Source organism: Salmo trutta, chromosome 29, assembly GCF_901001165.1.
Source record: "Salmo trutta chromosome 29, fSalTru1.1, whole genome shotgun sequence".
In the NCBI taxonomy this organism is placed as follows: domain Eukaryota; kingdom Metazoa; phylum Chordata; class Actinopteri; order Salmoniformes; family Salmonidae; genus Salmo; species Salmo trutta.
The window spans coordinates 21,337,361-21,364,911 of record NC_042985.1 but is presented as its reverse complement, the minus strand read 5'-3'; the positions used below and the strand labels follow the sequence as shown (position 1 = coordinate 21,364,911).

General features: G+C 42.5%; 1 protein-coding gene across 3 annotated transcripts in view; it reads right to left on the bottom strand.

Moving 5' to 3' along the window:
• Positions 1-323: 323 nt before the first annotated feature.
• The window catches only part of LOC115167115 (probable methyltransferase-like protein 15), a 65,439-nt gene continuing 38,211 nt past the window's right edge, over positions 324-27,551 (bottom strand). For all 3 annotated transcript variants that reach the window (XM_029721218.1, XM_029721217.1, XM_029721216.1), the window contains 4 exons: positions 16,276-16,412; positions 9,941-10,132; positions 8,217-8,395; positions 324-2,343 (listed from right to left, as the gene is read on the bottom strand). In XM_029721218.1, coding sequence (XP_029577078.1) covers positions 1,913-2,343; positions 8,217-8,395; positions 9,941-10,132; positions 16,276-16,412 — 939 coding nt within the window. In that variant the 3' untranslated portion in view covers positions 324-1,912. The remainder of the gene's footprint in view (positions 2,344-8,216; positions 8,396-9,940; positions 10,133-16,275; positions 16,413-27,551) is intronic.

Sequence of the window (27,551 nt, the reverse complement as noted above, 5' to 3'; positions counted from 1 at the left end):
CACACAAAAACATATTTTGCATCTTCAAAGCGGTAGGCATGTTGTGTAAATGAAATGATACAAACCCCCCCAAAAAAACATTTTAATTCCAGGTTGTAAGGCAACAAAATAGGAAAAATGTCAAGGGGGGTGAATACTTTCACAAGCCACTGTAGGTAATACAAAAGACTTGTTGATAGATTTGAGTGTAAAGAAGAATGTAGAATTTGCAACGTGTTTAGGAGGGGTCATTCCTTACTAGTAAAAGACAAAAGGTGACACAGGTTATGGGAAATGGGGAGAAACAAAGCTAAGTTTGTTAAATTGGTTAAAGTTAGACAAACTTTGGAGAACTGAAGAAAGCTTTAATTTGGTCAGGTGGCAGAGAGGGTGTACAGGAAGGAAAAGGCAGATGATGTGTACAGGTGCTGGCGGATATCTAGTGAAGAATTTATGGTTGGAATTGTCACCAGTTGCACGATTATGAGTCACAGTTATATTGTGGTCATCAAAGTGAAAGAGTCACATTTTGAGTTTTGAATTCAGATTCCACACACCAGGTGTTCCACGTCTGAATCATTCCTGATAAGAGGGGAGGAATGGGGGTCTACAGACTAAGGGGCTTAGAACCCTTGGACCATCCATTAAAGAACAGATCAAACAGGATTACCATTCTTATTTCAAATTGAATTCAAATAACCATGACGACTGTGTGACGTCGACTGACCTCAAAGGGAGGGGAGTAAATATTCTACATACGGCATCGTTTCGCAGATATTTTAAAACAGCAAACACATTTAGACACAGTTAAATGTTACTTGTGCTGTTTAGTTTCCAAGGTAACAAGAAGTGTATATTTAGAGTGTACAGAACGAGGCAGAGGGGAAGAAAAGTGTTGATCCTCTTGATGGAGCAATTACAAATAGACAAAGTCCAATAGTACAGATCAAAACACCTCATCTGTTAACAGTTGGAGGAGAAGGCTCATGAATGAAACAGTCATCCTCTCATTCACCGCCACTTGTGACACTTGAGTCACTTGGTATTTAAAGACATTACTGATTCATGCAGTGCAGTACAGTACACATTCGGCCAAAACTACCAAGGAAGTTGTCATCTCATTGCTGGAGTATACAGACATCAGTGAGGGAGGTTAGTGCCTATATCCGTTAATCTGGATACTCATCAGTCGGTTGGAGGCAACATTGTACTGATTAAATTATTTGTCAAAAGAGCAAAGACATTATGGGTTCAGCCAACTGGGAGAACTGAGGAAACTCAGAATTCAAGGCAGAACTGTTACTGCATGCAACTGTGTCAGCTCAGCCATAAAGTAATGCAGTACAAATTGAGTGAGTGAGTGAGTGAGAGAGAGAAAGAGAGAGACTTTTTGTCTTCCATGTCTCTAGCTTCAGCCTAGGTTGAAGATACCCAGATTAGAATCATTTGTAAAATAAACAGATTCATGGGACCAGCGCCGTTGCTAACTAGCATAGCTGGCCCCTTTGTTTTTCTAATTCTTTCTCATTTATGCAAAGACTTATGGGATATTAGAATCCTTGTCTTAATCTTTGATATCTTCAACTTAGGCTTCAGCACAATTGTGTTTCCTATACTTCAAGTAGTGTACACAAGTCACTTAAACTAAATTAAATAAATACTCAGTAGCAACACACAGTATACTATGAACTAAGGAGCACATGCCTACATGGATTGTTGACTGTTAGTGCATGGCAGTTAAATACCAGTCAGCCTCAGAGTTCCACCATTAACAAGGCACTTGATCTGTATGTCACCCGACCGACACCAGTGAGACTGTGCCTGGATATGATCAGTATGGTCGTGTCTGACGAAGACCAGCCTGGTGGTTCTGTAGTCTAGTTAAAAACAAGGAGGATTTAATTGGTTCAGGTTGAGGCCAAGTTCCAGAGGGTTATTGTTTGAATGCTGCCCTGAGTTTGGCTGAGCGTCCCCGTGGGTTCTCCAGTATGTCTTCTGCCTGTGGCATCAGCACCCCTCTCTGCAGGTCAACCCAGTGACCACTTTCCTTTTCCCCATCCTTCTCTTCTTCCTCCTCTTCCTCCCATCGCTGGACTCTCTGACGGAGACTCCGACAGGGTGGGGCACCTACATCCTCTCCATGGAGAAAACGCTTTACCAAGCGGTCCTCTAGTGAATGGAAGGTCAGCACACAGAGGCGGCCGCCAGGTTTAAGCATTGTCTGAGCAGTGCAGAGTCCAGCATGCAGTTCATTCAGCTCATCATTGACAAACATACGCAGCGCCTGAAATGTCTTGGTGGCAACGTGTGAGGGCCGCTGAAGCCGATCTTTGCGTGCATAGAGAGCGCTGGCTGCAAAAGATCCTAGAGACAAAGAAATGCTTTTATTTTAAATAAATGTGGCGGATGAATCAGAATTAGTTGGGTAACATAGATAATTAAGATGTTTTATTTGCATAATATGCTTATGTGAGATACTTGTCATTAGAATGTATCCCTTTGGACTCTGGTGTTGGAAGCCTGACTTCTTCCCTTAGCTAGGGCTCAGTCACTTGGGGCCCAGAGAGGGGAGAGGTCAGGCTTGTCTTTTAGATGTCCCTGGTGCTATGCAGAATATCAGAAAGGGAAGAGGACAGGATGGAACATTGTCTTCATATGTGTGTGTGTCTTACTGAGGGATGGGCCTCTATGAGATAGCACTGACAGAGGAGATTTACAATGTCTTTGGGTAATAACGCCTAAAGAGCATTCCAGAGGACATGAGCTAATGGTTCTGTTCTATACCGTACCAGGGAGAGACGGTTCCAGTTTGGAGTAGGAGGACCAGACACTGGTCTATACAATGAAAACTGTTGACACAGCAGTTGCTGTCTGGTATGTTTTATAGATATCTTTCATACAAAACTTAACCTTGTGACCCATTCTATGTATCTGTGGTTCGTCATGTAGGTTGAGAGGGGTGTTTCTTGGCTATAAAAGATCTTTGTACATTTGTGTAGTCACTTTTCAATGGTTCATTAGAGATAGCGCATCATTGAAAGTCAAGGGCTTTTGCAAAACTCTTAATTATTAAAGATGTAGTTTAAGTATAACTCTGACTGGTGTGTGAAGTTTGTAACTCTCCTCATTTGGTAATGCAGAAATTAGCCACCACATAAATCAAACAAATGACATGAAGCATTTATATAGTGCAGGAAGCATGTTATTCACCTGGAGAACAGCATACCTGAAATGTTTCACATTCAATCCAGGAGACTCATGGTTCTCAGTTTTTAACCTAACTCCCAGTCTGAATAAGCCCCAATCATAGACACATTTTCCCATATCCTGTCCAGGCTGCAGCGTTAATATGTGATTGACAATGAGAGTAAGTAAAACCTGTAAATAAACAGGTGCTTGTGATAATACTTGAAAATAAAGTTGTGGTTCTCTTTCAGATTACTCTCTCTTCATCCCCCCATTGCTAGCAGATAGCCTATAATGGTTGCCTTTGCTTGTGCTGTTTGATGACACCGTGTTCAGACAGACTGTGTTCAAGTAAGCTCAGATGGTCATGTTTGCATTTGGTACTGTTTGAAGTGACACAAAACAATCTGTGCTGGGTGAAGTGCACGACCACTCCTCCCTGCTCCCTGGCACTGATTGACAGGGAAGGGGTCCAGACTGCAGTGCCTTCCTGGCTGCTGAAGCGCTGCTCTGTTTCCTATCTAGAGCTTTGGTGTCCCCTGTCCAGAGTAATGCCAGCATTGACGTAGGACCCAGTCCATGTGTGTACATGAGAGGAGAAGAGAGGGAGGGCGGGAGAGAGAGAGGAGAGAAAGGGAGAGCGAGAGAAAAAGAGAGAGAGCAAGAGGGGGAGAGAGAGAAAGAGGGAGAGAGAGAGAGCGAGCAAGAGGGGGAGAGAGAAAGAGACAGGGAGAGAGAGAGAGAAAGAGAGAGAGAAGGGGGGCAAGGGAGAGAGAGCAGTGTGGCATTTCTCTCCTCCTGCGTTCAACAGCACTGACTGTGAGTCACCCAGCAATCAATAGAAAACCTGCGCTGCAGCCGTGGCCCAGCCTCACCAAGTTGTGCTCTCTCTCTCTAATTCATCTTTCAAGGGTCCCACAGCTAGAGTGCACGAGAAAAAAATAAGCAAAGATGCCACAAAGCAGCAGACTGGGAAAGCTAACACAAATCTAGTTATATCCAAACAATCTCACTGATCAACTGAACAGGCTGAACAAATAGCATTGCCAAACAGACACCAAATCCTCCAGACCTGTTGGAGGCAGCGGAGTTCTGAAACCCCTCTGGGATGTAGTGGTTATTCCCATTTCCGATCACTTTGTCTTCATCGCTAATGGATAAATAATATTCTAAAAATACTTTTGTCTAATGTTTTTCGCTACAACCCTGACATAAAATCTGGAAGAATGCCAAAAAGTGTAATTATTAACCAAGAATTTAGTCTAAGAAACATAAGAACGCCCTTGTTTAAATACATTTCTTCTCCAGGTGATGTTACCCCTGGTGATTGTCTGGTCCGAAGGCTGACATGATGGACTCTGTCTTGCTATGAAATGAAAGGGTATCGCTGAGCTGTACATGTTCTTTTCCATCTGATTTTGTTTCTATAAAGGGGGTCAGGGAAAGGCATTCACTTCACAATCATATTACAGCAATTACTTCTCAATAAAGACAGTACTGCACTGTGGAACAACACACCACTAAAGATAAGGGATCCAAATTACATGGCTTCATTTGGAGTCCTGGAAGAACCATTCCTAGGCAGCCATACGCTGCATGTTTATGCACAAGAGTATTTCAGAGTGATGCTTGATTATTAGTTCATAAATCCTGTGTTCTATAAAGCAGTGAGGAACTTGAGGATGTATTACATCATTAATATTGTCAGCGCTTGAGGCATGAGTGCAACGGACTGCTCGTGAACTCTCCATGGAGATTGGGCTTGTGCCGTGGTGGTTATTCGTTTCTGTGAGCTGAAACCACCGCCTCATTCACGGTCTGTGGTTAGTGAAACACCACCGCCAAATGTCACCAAGTTGCAGACACCATGACGAGGATAGAAAACATTCTCTCAACTTGACTTAGAATTCACATTAGAATGTTATTCTTTTGAGGTTGTTTAACACTGGAAAGTGTGATCTAGAAATCAACACAGCGTTAGAATTCTAAGGGCTGTTCATTTATAATAAGAAAACTAGGGTGTCCATTTAGCTGGGCAAACTTCACACTGACACAATGCATTTATTGCGAGGCAAACAACCATTACTAACCACATCCGTCACGTGAGTGAATGTTGGGTTGAAAGGCCACACACTCCTACAACAGTCAATCATGTTATCCTCACTAGCTGTGTCCATCACCATATGAAGGATGTGCCTGTTCACTCTGCTGCGTTAACTCTCAACACCTTGAGTCCATTTGAGATGCATTTCCCAAGAGGAAGCCAGTGGGACCCATGCACTCTCGATGTTTAGTGGTTGGATGCACCACTCTGACCCACTGAATAACAGAGCCTATATGGCAGGGGTAGGCAACTAGATTCATCCGCAGCCCTATTTTTGTCGGAGCGGATGGTCAGGGGGCCAGAACATAATTATAATAATTTTTACACTGCAAACTGACCACATCTTAGCCTAAAAAGAGATTGTATTTGAAAATAACAATAATTTCATACCTTGATTACAATGAGACATGATGACATATATTTTTTTTAAATGTCACGAATTAAACACATTTTTAGCTGAATTCCTGGATTTTACGTTCTTATTTGACAAAAAAACGTGTTGCTGACCCCTGCTACATGGGCTAAATGGATTGCTCTCCATAATAATATGTCCGGAGTTTAAAAAATATATATGTATACTTAAATGAGGGAAAACATTTTAGGGGCCTCAGTCAGCCACAGCTGTGTGGGTTTACACAAAGGAAGGAAGAGAGAGAGACAAGGGGATGTATGGAGGGAGGGAGTGGGGGGAGCAAAAGGCTCCCAAGGCACCTGTCATTATGGTGTCTCAACACCTTCAACAACCCAACCACCACTGCTTAATTTGTAACAAAATAGATGCTGGGGTGCAAGCGAGAGGGGGTAGAGAGGGCTCATTAGGCATTACTGTTGACTCTGGCAGGGAAGGGGGAGGGGGACAATTGGCTTAGAATTAATATATTGGAGTCACAACTGATGCAAAACTGCATGATTGTGTTATGCAAATGTATGTAAGCTAAACACACAAAATTAAATATAATGTCTAATATTTGATCTGTTAGTGGATTGTTGCTTTTGTTCATCACACGCCGAACATTTATTGTTGTATTCATATCAATTTATATAAACTATGGGTTGGTTAAGTCATATTTATTTGACTGGTTTGTCTATTTCTGTGGTGTTTTTCTCCTCATGAAATCAGATCCATGTCCTTTAGCTAGCTCTGATAAAGAGATATATAAACAGATGAATCAAATTCAAAACATTTCAGAATTACATTCAGTACATTCAACTGAATGGCTCTATTGAGGCAGGAACTATTTGATTTAGTATGTCTCTACATTTTCATAATACAGGGGAATGGAAAGGAAATTAATAAGGCAGGGCTACTACTCCTTATAGCAGAGCTGCAGGGCTACTACTCCTTATAGAAGAGCTGCAGGGCTACTACTCTTTATAGCAGAGCTGCAGGGCTACTACTCCTTACAGAAGAGCTGCAGGGCTACTACTCCTTATAGAAGAGCTGCAGGGCTACTACTCCTTATAGAAGAGCTGCAGGGCTACTACTCCTTATAGAAGAGCTGCAGGGCTACTACTCCTTATAGCAGAGCTGCAGGGCCATTACTCCTTATAGCAGAGCTGCAGGGCTACTACTCCTTATAGAAGAGCTGCAGGGCTACTACTCCTTATAGAAGAGCTGCAGGGCTACTACTCCTTATAGAAGAGCTGCAGGGCTACTACTCCTTACAGAAGAGCTGCAGGGCTACTACTCCTTATAGAAGAGCTGCAGGGCTACTACTCCTTATAGAAGAGCTGCAGGGCTACTACTCCTTATAGAAGAGCTGCAGGGCTACTACTCCTTATAGCAGAGCTGCAGGGCTATTACTCCTTATAGCAGAGCTGCAGGGCTACTACTCCTTATAGAAGAGCTGCAGGGCTACTACTCCTTATAGCAGAGCTGCAGGGCTATTACTCCTTATAGCAGAGCTGCAGGGCTACTACTCCTTATAGCAGAGCTGCAGGGCTACTACTCCTTATAGAAGAGCTGCAGGGCTATCGGTAGCAAACACAGTGTTGAGCCCTGGCTCAAAATAAGCTCTGAACCCCAACATGGCCAAACAGTCTGGAAGGCTTCCTGCCACTGTAGTCTATGGGGCTTAAGAGATCTGCATCCTGATCTAAGTGTGCCTACAAAAAGGTAGAGAGATGGAGAGAGAAAAAAAAAGACCCGTCCAATAAACCTATAGCACACTATCATTTCGGTCCTGAACACCCCCAACCAATGCGCTACAAAGTGTGCCCCCTTACACAAACAAATACAACCTCCCCTCCACCCACATGGCATTCTTCCCTAGGCAACAGTGTCACCAGCAGCCTAGCTGACCCCCTGGGACCCACATGAGTCAGGACCTCTTGGATTGATTGGAATAAAGATTGCTGGTGACTCGCTCTGCTCTTCAAAAGAGATCAAACAACTGTCCTCTCTCACACCTGTTCTCCCTGTGTGACGCACGTAGCGCCTCGCTCCGTAACAGCCATTGAGAAGACCTCTCTTTCTAGCTCTCAGAGGGAGGCAAAAAAAACATTTACAAAAAGGCATTAAAAATGATGATCCATCCTCAATCTGTGCATGAGTGTGTGTGCATGTGTGTGAACGAGACGGGCTGCGGGGATGGGCATAAAATGAGGTAGGGTGGGAAACGAAATCAAAAGCAACAAAGGGGAGGAGGAAGACGGGAGAGAAGAGAGAACGGGGGGCTCGTGTGAAAAAGAGAAGTTGTCACTCTCGTCAGAGCGGCAGCCGCACCCTACTCCAGACGCATCTCTCTCCTCCTTAATAATAGTAATCTCATCAGGAAATGGGTGTGAGAGGCATCCGAAACCCAGACAGGAGAGGATGATGCTTGAGATTAGAGCCATCGTGATTTTTCCCCAGACAAACAGGTCCCACAGGGAGACGGGGGCTTAATATTTCCCTACCGTTTCTGCCCTGAGCCTCAAAGACAATGTAGGGAATTAATGAGGGTACCTGCCACCACGCTGGCCAGCTGCTGTGTCCGGGTGATGGGGTAGACACTGCGTGCCTCCACCATGGCCGAGGCTATTTTCCTGGCGTGCCTCTCCTCCCCATAGGCAGTGAGGATGGACGCAAGAGCCTGTTGATCTAAGGCGTTCACAACATCAGCGGCGCAGGGCATGTCGGGGTACCTACGCACAAAGAAGAGCCCAATTAGGCTGCTTGACGTCACGTCCTTGCTGACAGCGGCGAAGCCTGACATATCTCAGACACAGCTGAAAACCTCTGTGGCTAACAAGAGCGATGTAGCCAGCGGCAGACCCATATTTCTATATTTGCCAGTTCATTTGTCTCCATTTACTCATTGACAGGTTCTCAGTTCATCTCGTTAGAGAAACATAATTAGTGTGGATAAAAATACATAAATATAACTACAACAAAGTGTTGGGAGGGCAAGACATTTAACTCTTTAGAAGAATAACGTGCCAATGATCATACATATCATGTGTCGTTTTAGTTGGTGCTGGAAAACAAATGCAAAAGGTTATGTAAGAGGAAAAATCCATGCTGACCTCTGCATATTAAAATTCCACATACGCCTCAACAGATTTGAATGCAAAGAAAAGGAGCAGGCATACAAACATCACCTGTACAGTAGAGCTTGAAATAGACCGTGTAGACGACTTTCTATAAACTTGAGCTCTGCCATATGGACAATTATTTAAAGGGGTTCATTGGTCATTTCAACTAGGATAACAGAAGGAGGGTAATATAATGGAAATATAAATGATTTTTTTTAAATGATTACAATACAATGCCTTAATGAGTTTAGTACAATTGTCATACCTTATCATAACCTAAAAACAAAATATATTTTACTTCATGTCTGTTTATGTTGTCATAAGAGACTTTAAAATATGTAGCTTCAAATGGTGTTTAAAATACATTGCCTACGAGGTTCCTGAAATGGGGCAAAAATAAACCCCATAATAGACCGAGATGGGTTTTTACAGTGTAAATGGGAGGTAAAGATAAAAAACAGATGCAAGCCCTAATATGTTGTTCATCTACCACAGCAAGAGTGACTCATTCCTTCATCGAACACTAACATGATATACATACTTGTTCATGAACCACTCTGCTTTGCTACTGTGAGATGTATCGATAATTTTCATTTTGCTGCTGTAAGGGTTGGCTGATGCGGCAGAATCCTACTGATTATACAATAACAATTGCCGTTCCTTTCCACAGAAACATAATACCGGTCAATTTGAAAAGCTCATGTCAAATCACTGTCAAAGTCCTCGAAGGCAAGGATAGATTGATAGACTACAAATTCCAGGCCTTATGAGTGCTCAATGTGCATATATATATATATATATATATATATATATATATATATATATATATCAATACTTTTCATTATATATACACACCTATGGGAATAAATTGTTGACACAATTGACTTTCCTCTCATGACAGAAGCAGGGAAATAAAATTGCCACCACAGATTATAACATTTCGCAGCATGCAGTAGGAAGGAGACGCCGTATGTGTGTTGAGGAACACATACTATGTTATAGTAACCTGGGCTGAAGGTAGTTCAATGTATCCTCCAGACACATAGGCCTATATCATTACTATTCACTGATGCTACCCTATAATGCATAGTGATTGACATAAAATGACAATAATGCTTTGTGCAACTGTGGTGGGGTGATAATGCATGGTCCCACCTATCTGCGTCCATCCTCATGTCCAGAGGGCCATCCTTACTGAGGGAGAAGCCTCTCTCGGGACAGTCCATCTGCATGGAGGAGCAGCCAGCATCCAGAAGAACAGCATCCACACTACCTGGCTGCAACCTCAGTCTAGACAGCAGGGCTCCCAGCTCACTGAAACGCCCCAGCAACGGGTGCACCCGGCCACTGGGTTAGGGAGGGAGGGAGGGAGGGAGGGGGGGAGAAAATCTTTCATCAGATAATTAAATGTCAGGAAAGAGACATGGAGAAATGGGTACAGATTATGTAAACACATTCAACACAGGTCAGAAATACTGTACAAGAATTTGTACAAGAACTCCTGTTGACACTTCCTGTTTGTTATGAATGCTAATGAGACAAATAAAAAGCACTATAAAAACCTTTTAAGCAAAAGTAGTTGACAGAAAAAGTCACCCTTTCCTTGCTGTTCAACACCCGTCTCCTCTGGACCCCATCCCCATGCAAATCCTTCCTGTACAACACACAGCTCTGTACAAGACACAGCCTCCTGCCTCGACACACAGCCCTGTACAAGACACAGCCTCCTGCCTCAATACACAGCCTTGTACAAGACAGAGCCTCCTGCCTCAACACACAGACAGTCCTGTACAAGATACTGCCTCCTGCCTCAACACACAGCCCTGTACAAGACACAGCCTTCTGCCTCAACACACAGCCCTGTACAAGACACAGCCTTCTGCCTCAACACACAGCCCTGTACAAGACACAGCCTCCTGCCTCAACACACAGCCCTGTACAAGACACAGCCTCCTGCCACACACACAGCCCTGTACAAGACACAGCCTCCTGCCTCAACACACAGCCCTGTACAAGACACAGCCTCCTGCCTCAACACACAGCCCTGTACAAGACACAGCCTCCTGCCACACACACAGCCCTGTACAAGACACAGCCCCCTGCGGCACACACAGCCCTGTACAAGACACAGCCCCCTGCCGCACACACAGGTGGTGGGATCTTCCCATCACGGTCATGCATTTTTCATGTGACCTTTTCAGTGAGCACAGAGATGATGGCTGGTGAGCTAGAGGAGCAGCCATAAATCAGCCTGAGGGGCCAACAGGGCCACCCAACACTGGCAGACAGAAAGGGACAGACAGAGACGGGGTCTTAGACACCACACCAACCTGACTTATAACATCTTCCACATTTCAGCACCGCAGACAATTGCGATTCCTCCGCATCTAAGCTCCTCTAGTCTCCTCTCAATAGTCTTGTTGAAATGAAATAAAAGACTCCCATTGCTGCAATAAAGATATAATAGCAGTGGCCATCTCGATAAGGTCTCTCCCACTAACGGCTTAGCAAGCAGGCCTTGGGGTCCTTGTGTTTATACACCCACTGACGCTTGAGAGACCAAGGGTTGAGTGGAGCATCTCGCCCGCGCTGTCAGGCCAGGGCTTTTCCTTATCATGCTCTAGAAGTTTTTCATTCTTCGCTGCAGTCATTAATATGCTGTAAAATCTATAGCAAGGCATTCTCCACACCCATGTGCTTCACAGACTCGTCCACCCCCTCCCGGTCCCATCTCAACAGAGCAGTGCCCCCAGACAGAGCAACCATGCCTACTGTGTACCAATGCAGTATACAGTAAGACCTTATGTCAATATGCTGAGAATTTATGGCTTCTGCAGCTCATTGGTTTAAGACCATTTTCATCAATCAGGACTCTTGATGTATTTCACTCCCTTCAGAGACTGAAGACCCCTAAAAAGTTACATTGGGTATAAAATGTCATAAAGTGTAGAAAAACTGAAGGGATATCATATTATCCATACAATGTTTCATGGACATAACATCTAAATTTACAAACCTTTGTTATCCCCCTAATTCAATTAAACTTGGTTACCATGGTAAACTATACTGTGTGTGGAGATACATTTAATTTAATCCAGGTAGTTGACTTGTTTAAATGCATCGTAAGGTTTAATCATAAACTTGGTTTGGTACAGATGGTGTCGTGTCAATTCTTCTAGCCTCCTCCACAAATCGTACATTGTCTTCAGCAATAAGGGAGGCAGGCTAGGAGAGGAGGAGGAGGATTAAGTAATGAAGAGACAAAGACCCTAACAAACTGTTGTTATAGTAGTTATGGCTACAATGTGTTGAACTACAAAAGATTATGATGGAGCTTTCTTAGTAAGGGATTTTAATCTATGGATTTTATTAATTGATAATTGCAAGAGATAAGGAAATTGCCCACTTGGCCAGTGTCTCATCATTTGTAACCATTTTCAGTTACTATATTTAAGTTCCTGGTACTTTTTTTCTACACACCCTCAGCTATGCTGGTTGAACTCACCTTCCCCTACACGCTGAGGAGGCTCCGATGCTCTGTTTCTGTGAGCCACAGAAGGATTTAAGAATATGCAAAACAGTTAACGTTTTTTTAATGATTAACTTCTTTATGTGGCTTAGACACATGGTTGGATATATACATTCCTTATGTAAGGTGTTATATTATTAACAGGACCAGTTTCAGTAGTGTGTGTGTGTGGTCCAAGTATAGGCATATAATTGCTTTAGAGAACTGATCTATATGTAGTTATGCAACCCACAACATTGACATCATTCTTAACTTATAACTGAATAAAGGTTGTTGTTGTTTTAAATGCCATCTCCCCTGGTCCACCTACAACATGTTAAATGATTGAAGAGAAGGCCACATTGGGGCATATGGTGGATTGAATGACCTTAAGTAATGCTGGAGGCTGCCCTGCCCTGCTGAGTGAGGTAAGAGGGCTCTAAGCAGGTCAACCTTGTTAAAAAAAGAAAATTATGAAGTGGTTTTTGTTACAACCACTCTTCTTCACGTGCATGTGTCAAACTATGGCCAGTAGGGACCCTCTTCCCTCTGCACATGGTAGACCCCAATGCCCCAGGGTGGTGACTGGGGATACTGTCCTGCAAAGAGATGAGATGTTAACACTGAGGTCCTGACTGTCTGTAGTCACTACAACTTCCATGTCACGTATCACATTAAAAGGGGTTTTGGGAACTGCTTCCATTTAAGTTCCATTAGGGTCTTCAGGAAGTGTGAAGATTGGCCACTAAACGGCGAAACTTCCATCTTTCAAAATTAACACCCTATTCCAATTTCTGGCAAGGTTATCCACAAGTGCTCAGCCTGCATCTATTTTTGCTACTCAGTTTGCTCCAGAAAATGTTCCCAGTTGTCCACAAATGTTAAAAAGAAAGCCCTTCCCCTGTCTGTGTACTGTAGGCCCATCCTGGAAGTAAGTATTGGTGGTAGTATTGGTGCCCTGGAGCAGGACCTTAACAAAGGAACAGAGCTTTGAGCTGCTGCAGTCCTCTTCGTATGAAAGTCTGTCACCTGTTTATCTGGGTTTGAAGTAGAGCAGATAAGGGTTTACCTACACATATTCCTCTGTTGGTTTGGTAATCTTTTAAGCGCTTCCTCTGACGGATGACACTGATGTACAGTACGGATGTACTGTGTAAAGATCGTGTCCTTTGTTTTCCATTTTCATGACTGTAACCTGAACACATTACAAAAAAATGCACTATTTTCAGCAGCACTTGAAAACACACATCTGCAGATGCCATTCCCCTCCCAACGCCCCATCTTGAGGTAAAAGTACCAGGAGACCTCACTGTTGAGTGCTAAGTGTGTGTGTGTGTGTGTGTATGTGTGTGTGTGTGTGTGTGTGTGTGTGTGTGTGTGTGTGTGTGTGTGTCCAACATGACGCGCTGCCTCTCCACAAATCAAGTCTGAAATATTCCCCAGTGCTGACCTGCTCAGCTCCTCTACCTGCGTCACTAAGGCCTAAGACAAGATGCTGATTGATTGCTTTCAGCAGGGGAGCAGTGATGAAAATATCTACAGGACATGAAAAAAGAACACACACAAAGTACCACCGGCGAAAGATGCTTGTGTTTGGTTTGGAATGTGAACTTAAGCAACCTCAACTCTAGAAGTTTAAACTAAACTTAAAAATAAACAAATGTAGCATGATGTTTTTAAGATGTAAGCCAAAGACTAAAGCGAGTTAGAGCTACGTAGATTCTCAGTAGAGTGCAACAACTAATGTCGTTGCCTCTTTCTTCTCCCTGGTAGGCCTGTTCACTAGATTTCACCCTTGGAGAGTGGAATGGTGTCTATAGAAAACACAATACATCAGGTTTCCTGCTAAATGCTAATCACACCATGCAAATCAATGACATGCAGACACCAATCACTAGTAAATTACTTTCTATTTTTGTTAATTTTCTACTTAAAAGTTGCACACACATAAAGCCCCCTGTACGTAAGTAATAGCAATAAGAAAGATATCTCTGGTAATAGACTAGTGCGTAGAATCTCCACAATATTGTCACACTCAGAATAGAGAATTAAGTCTCAACATTAGGGCCTGGACAATAACAGTTTCGCGATACTCAGTGTCGTGGCAAGGAAACAAAGCACAAAGCGGATTTACCTTCTTTAGGAAAACAGCCCTAATATGTTGGAAACAAACATCATGATGTCATTCAGAGTCACATGTATTGATTTTCCAAGCTATAACACACTCTATTTCACATACAGCAGGTTTATAAAGGACCAAAGTTTGATCTGCTTCGCGTTTTCCTTTTTGGCAAGGAAAAAAATATTTATATACTGGTATCGTCCTGGGCCTTCTTTCATTTTGATTTTGGCACAAATGAAAATGTGCCACTGATTTGGCAATTTCTTGATGTTTCAGCATTGTCTCAATGAAGAGTTCAGCATTCAACTAGCCATGTGTGACATGTACGCGCAGTTACAAGCCTGCTAGAGTTAGCGGCAGGCTTCATACCGTAGTAGTACAGATGAAGCCTGAGCTGGAATCTGAAGCTAATTGAAGCTGGTTAGCTTTAGAAAACCCTGAGTAGATCCAGCTTCCTTCGTAGGATACCCCTCAGACCACTGCAACCAATGTGAAAGTTGTCAGGGCGTCTACTACGCTAGAAAATCTAACTCTTCCTCTGGGCTCTAATCTAAGCAATTACATAAGTGCAGATTCACATCGCTCTTCAATAGTTTGCATCAAGGCTGTACTTTTTGCAAGGCAAAAGAGAAGTGAAATCAGTGAGGATAGAAATACGGGAGAGAGAGAGAGAAGAGAACACTCTCCAGCCCTGTTGTGTGGAGGCATTGCGTGGGCTGCAAGGGTCTTTTACACAGGCTTCCAATAATATTAGCTAATTGCTAGATTTCTCTGGCTTCTCTCAACTCACATCGTGAGTGGGTTTGGAAGGGTTTATAGCTGGGGTATATTGCTGCTGACAGAATGGCGTACTCTGATTTTCTCTCTTCCGTCTCATCCCCCTCCCATAGGCGCGTTGCTCTAGCAGACATTCCCCCGAGAGAGGTTTCCCCGGAATCTACGTAAAAGGATTCCTACCCACGCCATGGTCTTAGGAACATCTCATTGTCATCCTCCCTCATGCGCTCTCGCTCGCTCTCGCACACACTCCTTCTCTCCCTCATTAATAAACACAGTGGCCCGGTGTCTCCCTCCTCTCTTCGCAGTTTGCTGGGCTCTCCTCTCTCTTTACCTCCCACTCACCACTGACGGAACCTCAGTGGGAGGCAGCATCTCCCTCACACTGGGGCCGTGGGCCCCTGTTCTGACAAATGAGACGCCAGGCCCACCAGCTAAGCGTGGGGGGACTGGGTTTAAGTCTCCCTGACAGAATGGATGTGGATGGATTGTGAAACGAGGGGCTTTAGCAGCAGTTACTCAGTGATTTTTTTTTTTTCAGGGTTTGAAGGTTGGCAGGGAGGTGGAGCGGGTTGGGAGGTGGGATGCATGCAAAAGGCTGTATCATGATCTAGCTAACCTTCAATCTAAACTATGATCCATAAATTGTTGACTATATAACTTTGAGGGAAAATAACACAATTACTTTTATGTTATTGCATATTAAGGTGTGTTAAAGGGATACTTTGGGATTTTGGCAATGAGGCCCTTGGTCTACTTTCCCAGAGTCAGATGAACTGGTGGATACCATTTGTATGTCTTTGCGTCTAACATTAGCATAATTTGTAACTAGTTAGCAACTTCCTTCAAACTCCAAGCAGAGACATAAAAATGGTATCCATAAGTTCATCTGACTCTGGGGAAGAAGAAAGCGCTTCATTGCCAGAATCCAGAAGTATCCCTTTGATGTTCATTGACATTTATACATGCAGATTACATTTGCAAACAAATGTATTTATATTTGACTTGCAAATCTGTGAAATAAGTACAATTTGTACCCATATTATACATACCACTGTAATTATTATAAAAAAAGGCAATCACCTGTGTTCCTTGGCCAGCTGTTGAGCTAAGCTGAATGCTGTGGGGTCTCGGTCTAGGGCCACTACTGTCACCTCAGGAGAGGCCCTCAGGATGGCTTTGGTGTGACCTCCACCTCCAAAGGTCATGTCCAGAAAAACCTATGGACAGACAATAGGCTATATGTAGGCTGATGTCAAGGACAGAGCTTTCAGAGGCCTTACAATGACAACCCTCTATCAATTAGCCTATACATAGTCCTCATTTCTAAGGTGATCATTGAGAGAATGATTAGTTAGTATACCTCAATTCCTAATGCACTAGTACACTATGAAACACGAAATAATCATGAAATGTCCAATCATATAATTGCAATTATATTATATATGATTGCCATTGTATTAATTGCTATCATGCACTTAAACATAGTTGTGAACATTTGAAGAACCTTTTAACCAACCGTACTGCTGGAGTCTATTTTAGTTGTCACAAAACACACACCAGCTAGCTAGACAGTTCTCCATTCGCACCCAAACGTCAATTTGTGAGTCATCCTTGCCCCTCTTGAAAGATCTTTCTCAACTCAGCCTGCCGTCCAAGCTACACCCCAGCCCCAAATTCCCTGGATGATCTAAGCTACACCCCAGCCCCAAATTCCCTGGACGATCTAAGCTACACCCCAGCCCCAAATTCCATGGACGATCTAAGCTACACCCCAGCCCCAAATTCCCTGGATGATCTAAGCTACACCCACACATCACACAATATGTGTCCTGATAAATAAAGAGTTATCCCCAATAGTACCTTGTGTAAATATTTACAATTCGTTTGACTGCCAATCTCCTTCTGGAGTTATAAGCTCAGCCCCTGCACATACTTTATCACTGCACCATCACTCTCCGCATCCTTACTGTGAATGAGCATTTAACTCAACAAATGGTAAAATGGCTGAACAACTCTGAGTAAATAAAAATGATGATATTTGTCAAAAGTATTTGTGCCTGTAGAAATGACGCATTGATTATTGCCTGAGAAAATCACTACCTAGTTTTGTAAAAATTACCCATTGATTATTTTCTGAGAAAATCACTACCTAGCTGTTTCTCTACTACCTAGCCATTTCTCTCTCTTTTACTTCAGTGGTTTGTAAAATAATTGAGTCATCCAGACATCTTTTTAAAACATCTACAAAGTTATTATTTTCCAGTGAACAAAACACAATGAGCATGAACCAGTTAAGATATAACTTATTTATCAAGGTCATTTGCTTATAGATCAGTCTATGTAAAGTCTATTCACTTCCCGACTGTATTGGCTCATTGCTACAGTTCCCAGCTCGAATTGAAGACTCTTGGGTATCGGGTTACATATCCACATCCATTGGAGGCTGGGAAGTCCTGCTGAAAATTTCATTCGGTGGTCAGACTGTCCGTACATTTTTGGTGTAAGGATAGGTCGCACCCTTATATGCAGCAAAGCATTGGAAAGCTAAGAACCTTCCACATAGATAGCAACTAGTTGTTCTACGACAAACACAAATGTTTTATAACAAATTATATTTTAAAAAATTAACAATTTGTAGACAGTCATAATTTGTAATTCATTACAGCAGGACAACATTTATAGGAGATGAAAGCTGAGATCTTGAATTCGTAGAGTCACTAACCCACTGTACAGGAGGGGAGGAAAGAATGAATCAAGGCAGTGCTGTAAGGAATAAGGATACTTTTCCCAACCCACTAGTTAATTGATTAATTATTACAGTAAAAAGGCAGCTGAAATCTTATAGGATGTCATTTATAAAGTTGATAGTAAATATACAGTACAAGTCAAAAAGTTTGGACACCTACTCATTCAAGAGTTTTCCTTTATTTTTACTATTTTCTACATTGTAGAATAATAGTGAAGACATCAAAACTATGAAATAACATATATGGAATCATGTAGTAACCACAAAAGTGTTGAACAAATCAAAATATATTTTATATTGTAGATTCTTCAAATTAGCCACCCTTTGCCTTGATGACAGCTTTGCACACTCTTGGCATTCTCTCAAACAGCTTCATGAGGTAGTCACCTGGAATGCATTTCAATTAACAGGTGTGCCTTGTTAAAAGTAAATTTGTGGAATGTCTTTCTTTCTTAAAACCTGTTGGGGATAGGGGGCAGTATTTGCACGGCCGGATAAAAAACGTACCCGATTTAATCTGGTTACTACTCCTGCCCAGTAACTAGAATATGCATATAATTATTGGCTTTATAAGCGTCCCACCTAGCCCAGAGAGGTTAATGCATTTGAGCCAATCAGTTGTGTTGTGACAAGGTAGGGTTGGTATACAGTGAAAGGACCGACGCTGTCGAGAAACAGGTACGGGGAGTAGAAGATTTAATGAGAAACTGACAAAGCACAAGACAGGAACAGCGTCAGCACACGGGTACAAAATGACAATCAACAATCAATGCAGCAGAGGAGAACAGAGATGGGGAACTGACAAATATAGGGGAGGCAAAAAACAGGTGATTGAGTCCAAGTGAGTCCAATAATACGCTGATGCGCATGACAGTAACTCCCTCTAGGGTTGCCACCTGGCGTCCCACCTGGGCGAGTCTAACGGGCCGGCTGAGGCACGGGCGCTGGACAAGCCGGCTGGGCGTGAAACCCAGACGAACCGGCATAGGCCTGAGAGCCTGGCAAGCCGGCTGAGGCATAGGAGCCTGACTATTCGGCTGAGGCATGAAGGCCTGTCGATCCCGCTGAGGCATGGGAGCCTGATGATCCGGTGGAGGCGTAGCAGCCTGACGAGCATAAAATCCTGACGATCCGGCTGAGGCCTGACGTGGGATGGGTGCCTTCTGAGCCAACCGGGGCAAGAAACCTCTCGAGCCAGCTAGGGTGTGACAGCCTGACAAGCTGGCTTAGGCACCACCGGGTCCATCGGTGGCAGCCCCCGGACCTGACGTCCCCACCAACCGGAAAGCCAGCACTCCCCGATGCTTCGTTTGGTGGCTTCTGCATTCTGTAAGGACCGACGCTGGAGATGAGAAGCAGGTATGGGGAGTTGAACATTTAATGAGGAACAGACAGGTAACAGGACAGGAACAGCGTCAGAACACGGGTACACAAGGACATACGACAATCAATGCAGAAGCAGGGAACCAGACAGATATAGGAAAGGTAATGACAGAGGTGATTGCTGATGGGCGCCTTCCGAACCAACCGGGGCAAGAAACCTCTCGAGCCAGCTAGGGCGTGACAGCCCGATGAGCTGGCTTAGGCACCCCCGGTTCCATCGGTGTCGGGCCCCGGACCCGACGTCACCAACAACCGGAACGTCGGCACTCCCCGATGCTTTGTATGAAAGCTTCTGCATTGATTGTCTTATGTCCTTGTATACCTGTGTACTGATGCTGTTCCTGTTTTGTTCCCACCGTGAAGCATGGAAGAGGTGGTGTGATGGTGCTTTGCTGGTGACACTGTCTGTGATTTTTATTTTATTTAAGGCACACTTAACCAGCATGGCTACCACAGCATTCTGCAGAGATATGCCATCCCATCCCATCTGGTTTGCGCTTAGTGGGAACATCATTTGTTTTTCAACAGGACAATGACCCAACACACCTCTGGGCTGTGTAAGGGCTATTTGACCAAGGAGAGTGATGGAGTGCTGCATCAGATGACCTGGCCTCCACAATCAACCGACCTCAACCCAATTTGTATTTGTATTTGTATTTATTATGGATCCCCATTAGCTGCTGCCAACACAGCAGCGACTCTTCCTGGGGTCCAGCAAAATTAAGGCAGTTTATACTATTTTAAAAACATTACAATACATTCACAACACACTGTGTACCCTTAGGCCCCTACTCCACATCTACCACATATCTACAGTACTAAATCCATGTGTATGTATAGTGCGCATGTTATTGTGTTTGTGTGTATGCATGTGTCTGTGCCAATTGAGATGGTTTGGGATGAGTTGGACTGCAAAGTGAAGGAAAAGCAGCCAACAAGTGCTCAGCATATTTGGGAACTCCTTCAAGACTGTTTGAAAAGCATTCCTCATGAAGCTGGTTAAGAGAATGCCAAGAGTGTGCAAAGCTGTCATCAAGGCAAAGGGTGGCAACTTTGAAGAATCTAAAATCTAAAATCTATTTTGGATTTGTTTTTACACTTATTTAGTTACTACATAATTCTATATGTTTTATTTCATAGTTGTGATGTCTTCACTATTATTCTACAATGTAGAAAATAGTAAAAATAAAGAAAAACCCTGGAATGAGTAGGTGTGTCCAAACTTTTTTTTTTTATTCAGGCCCTATTCACCCATTATTCATGAATAGGTTGTTGAATAGGTTGTTCAAAGCATATTCAATTGTACAATTCCCTCTATTATGAAAGGTGTACTGCAGGGTCCGATTTAGGGACAAGTTCTCTTTACTATTTAAATAAATAATATTGGTCTATTAAATCCTGTAATATTCATCTGTATGCAGATGATACGGTTATGTATGCCATTGCACCAACTGTTGACCAAGCTGTTAGAGCTGCAATGTGATTTTGTTTCATTACAGAAGGCCCTTGTTAATTTAAAACTTGTACTTAATGCGGGCAAAACTAAATATATGTTGTTCTATAATTCAGGCAAAAATGTCACCGACGGACTACATTGTTACTCATTGGATGGTTCTCTCATCGAGCAGGTTCCATCCTATAAATATCTGGGAGTTTGGATTGATAAATATCTAACTCTTGAAAAACAAGAGCTAGTTATAAAGCTAAGATTTAAAGTGGGCTTCTTTTTTAGAAATAGATATTTCCTCGCTCTAAACAGCAGGAAGCAGATTGTACAATCAACTTTCCTGCCAGTTTCTGACTATGGTGACACCATTTATCAAAATGCAGCAGACACGCCATTTGTTTTATCACTGGTGACAGTTTTAATACTCACCACCGCATCCTGTATCAAAAGGTTGGCCTGTCCTCATCAAAGTCACGTAGATCAATGAATTATCAATCATCTTTTTTGTTTACAAAGCCCTACTACACAAGTTTCCAACTTACCTAACTTTGGTGCTAACGTATAAAATAATGTGATACCAAAACCGTTCACAGGGTTGGTTAACGCTGCAGATTCATAGGGTCTACACGGAATTAGGTAAATCCATTTTCACACTTCACATTTTTGGAATCACTTACAAAATGCATTACATTTGGATTCCCTGGTGCCACTAGGGCATTTTAAAACCCTGATGATAAATAAGTTCACAGAGGTGAAAAATTGTTTGATTGATTGATTTAGTAACTTGTTTATGATGGCTGTGATGTTGGTGATGTTCTTGTGTAGTGTACTTCTTATTGTATATTGTTATATTTTTTATCTTTTGCTTGAAAATGAGACCCTGGTCTCAAATTTGGCTCCCCTGATTAAATAAAAGTTAATTAAAAAAATACATCAATCCGTAAACATCAATTAATCATGTATTTTCAGATACGCGAGGGTAGCCAGATGCATTTGTCAGTTAGCTAGCTAGCTAAAGGAAACAACGTGTCATTTAGCTTGCTTCATCAGAGATTAGGATTTTGGAAAGAGTTTGACATCGTCCTGGTAAAGTTCTCAATCGGACTACTGTCATCAACACTATAGGTGGAAAGCAAATCAAACAATATTGGATATAGCCATCTAGTTTATCTCGTTAACTAGCTATATTGACCTGATCTGTTATTAGCTAGCTATCATGTCTGTCAGCAGCAATCGTGATCAAACACCTTAAAAACAATGTTGAAAGGGGATACTGCTAGCCAACTCCACTAGGTAGGCCTACGTTGGAGAAAAAATAACACAGGTCTACCTACCACTATGTTAGGTTAACTGCACAAAGTTTCTACCTGTAGCTTGCAAAGTAAACATTAGCTAACAGTAACGTTACATTGGCAAATGAGCCCTTTGAAAGGCAGACCCCACAAAGGATGGGAAATTAACCTAAACCACTCATACTTGTCAGGTATTGATCACTTTCATTTTATATCACTCAAATATCCAATTAATGGTGGCCAATACTGAGAGATAGCGTGTGGCTACCCTCACTTATCTGAAATGACATGATCAATTGATGTTTTTGTTTCGGGAAACAAAATGTTAACTTTCACTGCTATATGGATGACACACAGCTGTACATTTCGATGAAACATGGTGAAGCCCCAAAATTGCCCTCGCTGGAAGCCTGTGTTTCAGACATAAGGAAGTGGATGGCTGCAAATGTTCTACTTTTAAACTCAGACAAAACAGAGATGCTTGTTCAAGGACCCAAGAAACGAAGAGTTCTTCTGTTGAATCTGACAATTAATCTTGATGGTTGTACAGTCGTCTCAAATAAAACTGTGGAGGACCTCGGCGTTACTCTGGACCCTGATCTCTCTTTTGACGAACATATCAAGACTGTTTCAAGAACAGCTTTTTTCCATCTACGTAACATTGCAAAAATAAGAAACTTTCTGTCAAAAAATTTGGCTGAAAAATGTATCCATGCTTTTGTCACTTCTAGGTTAGACTACTGCAATGCTCTACTTTCCGGCTACCCGGATAAAGCACTAAATAAACTTCAGTTAGTGCTAAACACGGCTGCTAGAATCTTGACTTGAATCTTGGCTCCAGTGCTAGCCTCTCTACACTGGCTTCCTGTTAAGGCAAGGACTGATTTCAAGGTTTTACTGCTAACCTACAAAGCATTACATGGGCTTGCTCCTACCCATCTTTCCAATTTGGTCCTACACGTACGCTACGGTCACAAGACGCAGGCCTTGGGTTGTGCCGTGGCAGAGATCTTTGTGGGCTATACTCGGCCTTGTCTCAGGATGGTAAGTTGGTGGCTGAAGATATCCCTCTAGTGGTGTGGGGGCTGTGGCAAAGTGGGTGGGGTTTGGCAAAGTGGGTGGGGTTATATCCTGCCTGTTTGGCCCTGTCCGGGGGTATCGTCGGACGGGGCCACAGTGTCTCCCGACCCCTCCTGTCTCAGCCACCAGTATTTATGCTGCAGTAGTTTATGTGTCAGGGGGCTAGGGTCAGTCTGTTATATCTGGAGTATTTCTCCAGTCTTATTCGGTGTCCTGTGTGAATTTAAGTATGCTCTCTCTAATTCGCTCTCTCTTTCTCGCTTTCTTTCTCTCTCTTGGAGGACCTGAGCCCTAGGTCCATGCCTCAGGACTACCTGGCCTGATGACTCTGTCCCCAGTCCACCTGGCCGTGCTGCTGCTCCAGTTTCAACTGTTCTGCCTGCGGCTATGGAACGCTGACCTGTTCACCGGACGTGCTACCTGTCCCATACCTGCTGTTTTCAACTCTCTAGAGACAGCAGGAGCGGTATAGAAACTCTGAATGATCGGCTATGAAAAGCCAACTGACATTTACTCCTGAAGTGCTGATCTGTTGCACCCTCGACAACCACTGTGATTATTATTATTTGACCCTGCTGGTCATCTATGAACATTTGAACATCTTGGCCATGTTCTGTTATAATCTTAGTGGAGTCTGCCACTAGCACAGTCAGTGTAGTCAGCTCAGCTATCCCCATTGAGACCGTGTCTGTGCCTCGACCTAGGTTGGGCAAAATTAAAGATGGCGGTGTTCGCCTTAGCAATCTCACTAGAATAAAGACCTCCTCCATTCCTGTCATTATTGAAAGAGATTGTGATACCTCACATCTCAAAATAGGGCTACTTAATGTTAGATCCCTCACTTCCAAGGCAGTTATAGTCAATGAACTAATCACTGATCATAATCTTGATGTGATTGGCCTGACTGAAACATGGCTTAAGCCTGATGAATTTACTGTGTTAAATGAGGCCTCACCCCCTGGTTACATTAGTGACCATATCCCCCGCGCATCCCGCAAAGGCGGAGGTGTTGCTAACATTTACGATAGCCAATTTCAATTTACAAAAAAAAAACAACAACGACATTTTCTTCTTTTGAGCTTCTAGTCATGAAATCTATGCAGCCTACTCAATCACTTTTTATAGCTACTGTTTACAGGCCTCCTGGGCCATATGCAGCGTTCCTCACTGAGTTCCCTGAATTCCTATCGGACCTTGTAGTCATTGCAGATAATATTCACATTTTTGGTGACTTTAATATTCACATGGAAATGTCCACAGACCCACTCCAAAAGGCTTTCGGAGCCATCATCGACTCAGTAGGTTTTGTCCAACATGTCTCTGGACCTACTCACTGCCACAGTCATACTCTGGATCTAGTTCTGTCCCATGGAATAAATGTTGTGGATCTAAATGTTTTTCCTCATAATCCTGGACTATCGGAACACGATTTTATTACATTTGCAATCGCAACAAATAATCTGCTCAGACCCCAACCAAGGACCATTAAAACCTGTTGGGGATAGGGGGCAGTATTTGCACGGCCGGATAAAAAACGTACCCGATTTAATGTGGTTACTACTCCTGCACAGTAACTAGAATATGCATATAATTGTTTGTTTTGGATAGATAATACCCTAAAGTTTCTAAAACTGTTTGAATGGTGTCTGTGAGTTTAACAGAACTCATATGGCAGTCAAAACCCTGAGACAAATCCTGACAGGAAACTGAAATCTGATGTGTGGATATCACTTCAAACATTTGCCATTGAAACACACAGGGGCTTGTGAATCATTTAGCACTTCCTATGGCTTCCACTAGATGTCCCCAGTCTTTACAAAGTGGTTTGAGTCTCCTATGGTAGTAACTGACCCAAAGAGAGGCTGTGGCATTTGGTCACAGGGGATGGGCCATTACCATTGTGAAGTCGGCGCCCATGACTACTCTCCCTTTTCGAAACGTTTTGAAAAACAATGCAACCGTCCCAATGGAATATTATTGAAGCCCTGGTTGAAAAAGCCCCTAAAGATTTATGTTATACAACATTTGACATGTTTGAACGAACTTAAATATATATTTTTTGCTCATTCCTGACGACAAGTCAGACGCACACGGTACATTTTCACTAGCCTTCGGAGCTCGCTAACAGTATTGGGACATAAATTATTAACTTTTTTGAACAAAACTACATTTGTTATGGACCTGGGATTCCTAGAAGTGCCTTCTGATAAAGATAATCAAAGGTAAGGTATTATTTACAATAGTATTTTTGATGGTTGATCGTTCCAAGTTGGCTCCAACATGTATAGCCCAGACTTTTTTTCTGGGCATACCACGTCGTTTATTGCAAAGTGTGATTTCCCAGTAAAGTTATTTTTAAATCTGGCAAAGCGATGGCATTCAAGACATGTTAATCTATAAGTCTTTGAATGACAATATTACATTTTAACAATGTTTTCGAATAGTAATTTTGTAAATTGTAGCGCTAATTCACCGGAAGCATTTGAGTGAAAAGATTTTCTGAACGTCATGCGCCGATGTAAAATGCTGTTTTTATATTTAAATATGAACTTTATCGAACGAAAAATGCATGTATTGTGTAACATGATGTCCTAGGAGTGTCATCTGATGAAGGTTGTCAAAGGTTAGTGCTGCATTTAGCTGTGTTTTGGGTATTTGTGATGCATGCTAGTTGCTTTGAAAATGGCTGTGTGATCATTTCTGGCTGGGTACTCTGCTGACATAATCTAATGTTTTGCTTTCGCTGTAAAGCCTTTTTGAAATCGGACAACGTGGTTCGATTCAGGAGAGGTGTATCTATAAAACGGTGTAAAATAGTCATGTTTGAGAAATTGAAGTTATAGCATTTATGAGGTTTTGCATTTAGTGCGACGCGATTCCACTGGCTGTTGATTAGGAAGCGTCCCACTGGCCCAGACAGGTTAAAAGTCGTGCTATAAATTCTCAGACAACCCAAAGATTCCTTGATGCCCTTCCAGACTCCCTCTGCCTGCCCAAGGACGTCAGAGGACAAAAATCAGTTAACCACCTAACTGAGGAACTCAATTTAACCTCTCTGGGCCAGTGGGACGCTTGCGTCCCACCTACTCAACAGCCAGTGGAATCCTGTGGCACGTTACTCAAATACCTTAGAAATGCTATTACTTCAATTTCTCAAACATATGACTATTTTACAGCATTTTAAAGACAAGACTCTCGTTAATCTAACCACACTGTCCGATTTCAAAAAGGCTTTACAACGAAAGCAAAACATTAGATTATGTCAGCAGAGTACCCAGCCAGAAATAATCAGACACCCATTTTTCAAGCTAGCATATAATGTCACAAAAACCCAGAAGACAGCTAAATGCAGCACTAACCTTTGATGATCTTCATCAGATGACAACCCTAGGACATTATGTTATACAATACATGCATGTTTTGTTCAATCAAGTTCATATTTATATCAAAAACCAGCTTTTTACATTAGCATGTGACGTTCAGAACTAGCATACCCCCCGCAAACTTCCGGTGAATTTACTAAAAATGTACTAAATTACTCACGATAAACGTTCACAAAAAGCATAACTATTATTTTAAGAATTATAGATACAGAACTCCTCTATGCACTCGATATGTCCGATTTTAAAATAGCTTTTTGGTGAAAGCACATTTTGCAATATTCTAAGTAGATAGCCCGGCATCACAGGGCTAGCTATTTAGACACCCACCAAGTGTGGTACTCACCAAACTCCGATTTACTATTAGAAAAGTTTGATTACCTTTGGTGTTCTTCGTCAGAATGCACTCCCAGGACTTCTACTTCAATAACAAATGTTGGTTTGGTCCCAAATAATCCATAGTTATATCCAAATAGCGGCGTTTTGTTTGTGCGTTCAAGACACTATCCGAAAGGGTAAAGAAGGGTGACGAGCACGACGCATTTCGTGAGAAAAAAATTCTAAATATTCCATTACCGTACTTCGAAGCATGTCAACCGCTGTTTAAAATCAATTTTAATGCCGTAAAATAGTCATATGTTTGAGAAATTGAAGTCATAGCATTTCTAAGGTATTTGAATAACGCGCCACAGGATTCCACTGGCTGTTACGTAGGTGGGACGATTTCGTCCCGCCGACCCTAGAGAGGTTAAACTCAGGTTTTCACAATTCCTGACATTTAATCCTAGTAAAAAGTCCCTGTCTTGGGTCAGTTAGGATCACCACTTTATTTTAAGACTGTCAGAATAATATAACTAATTATTTACTTAAGATTTTATTTCTTTCATCACATTCCCAGTGGGTCAGAAGTTTACACACACTCAATTAGTATTTGGAAGCATTGCCTTTAAAATTGTTTAACTTGGGTCAAACATTTCGGGTAGCCTTCCACAAGCTTCCCACAAGAAGTTGGGTGAATTTTGGCCCAT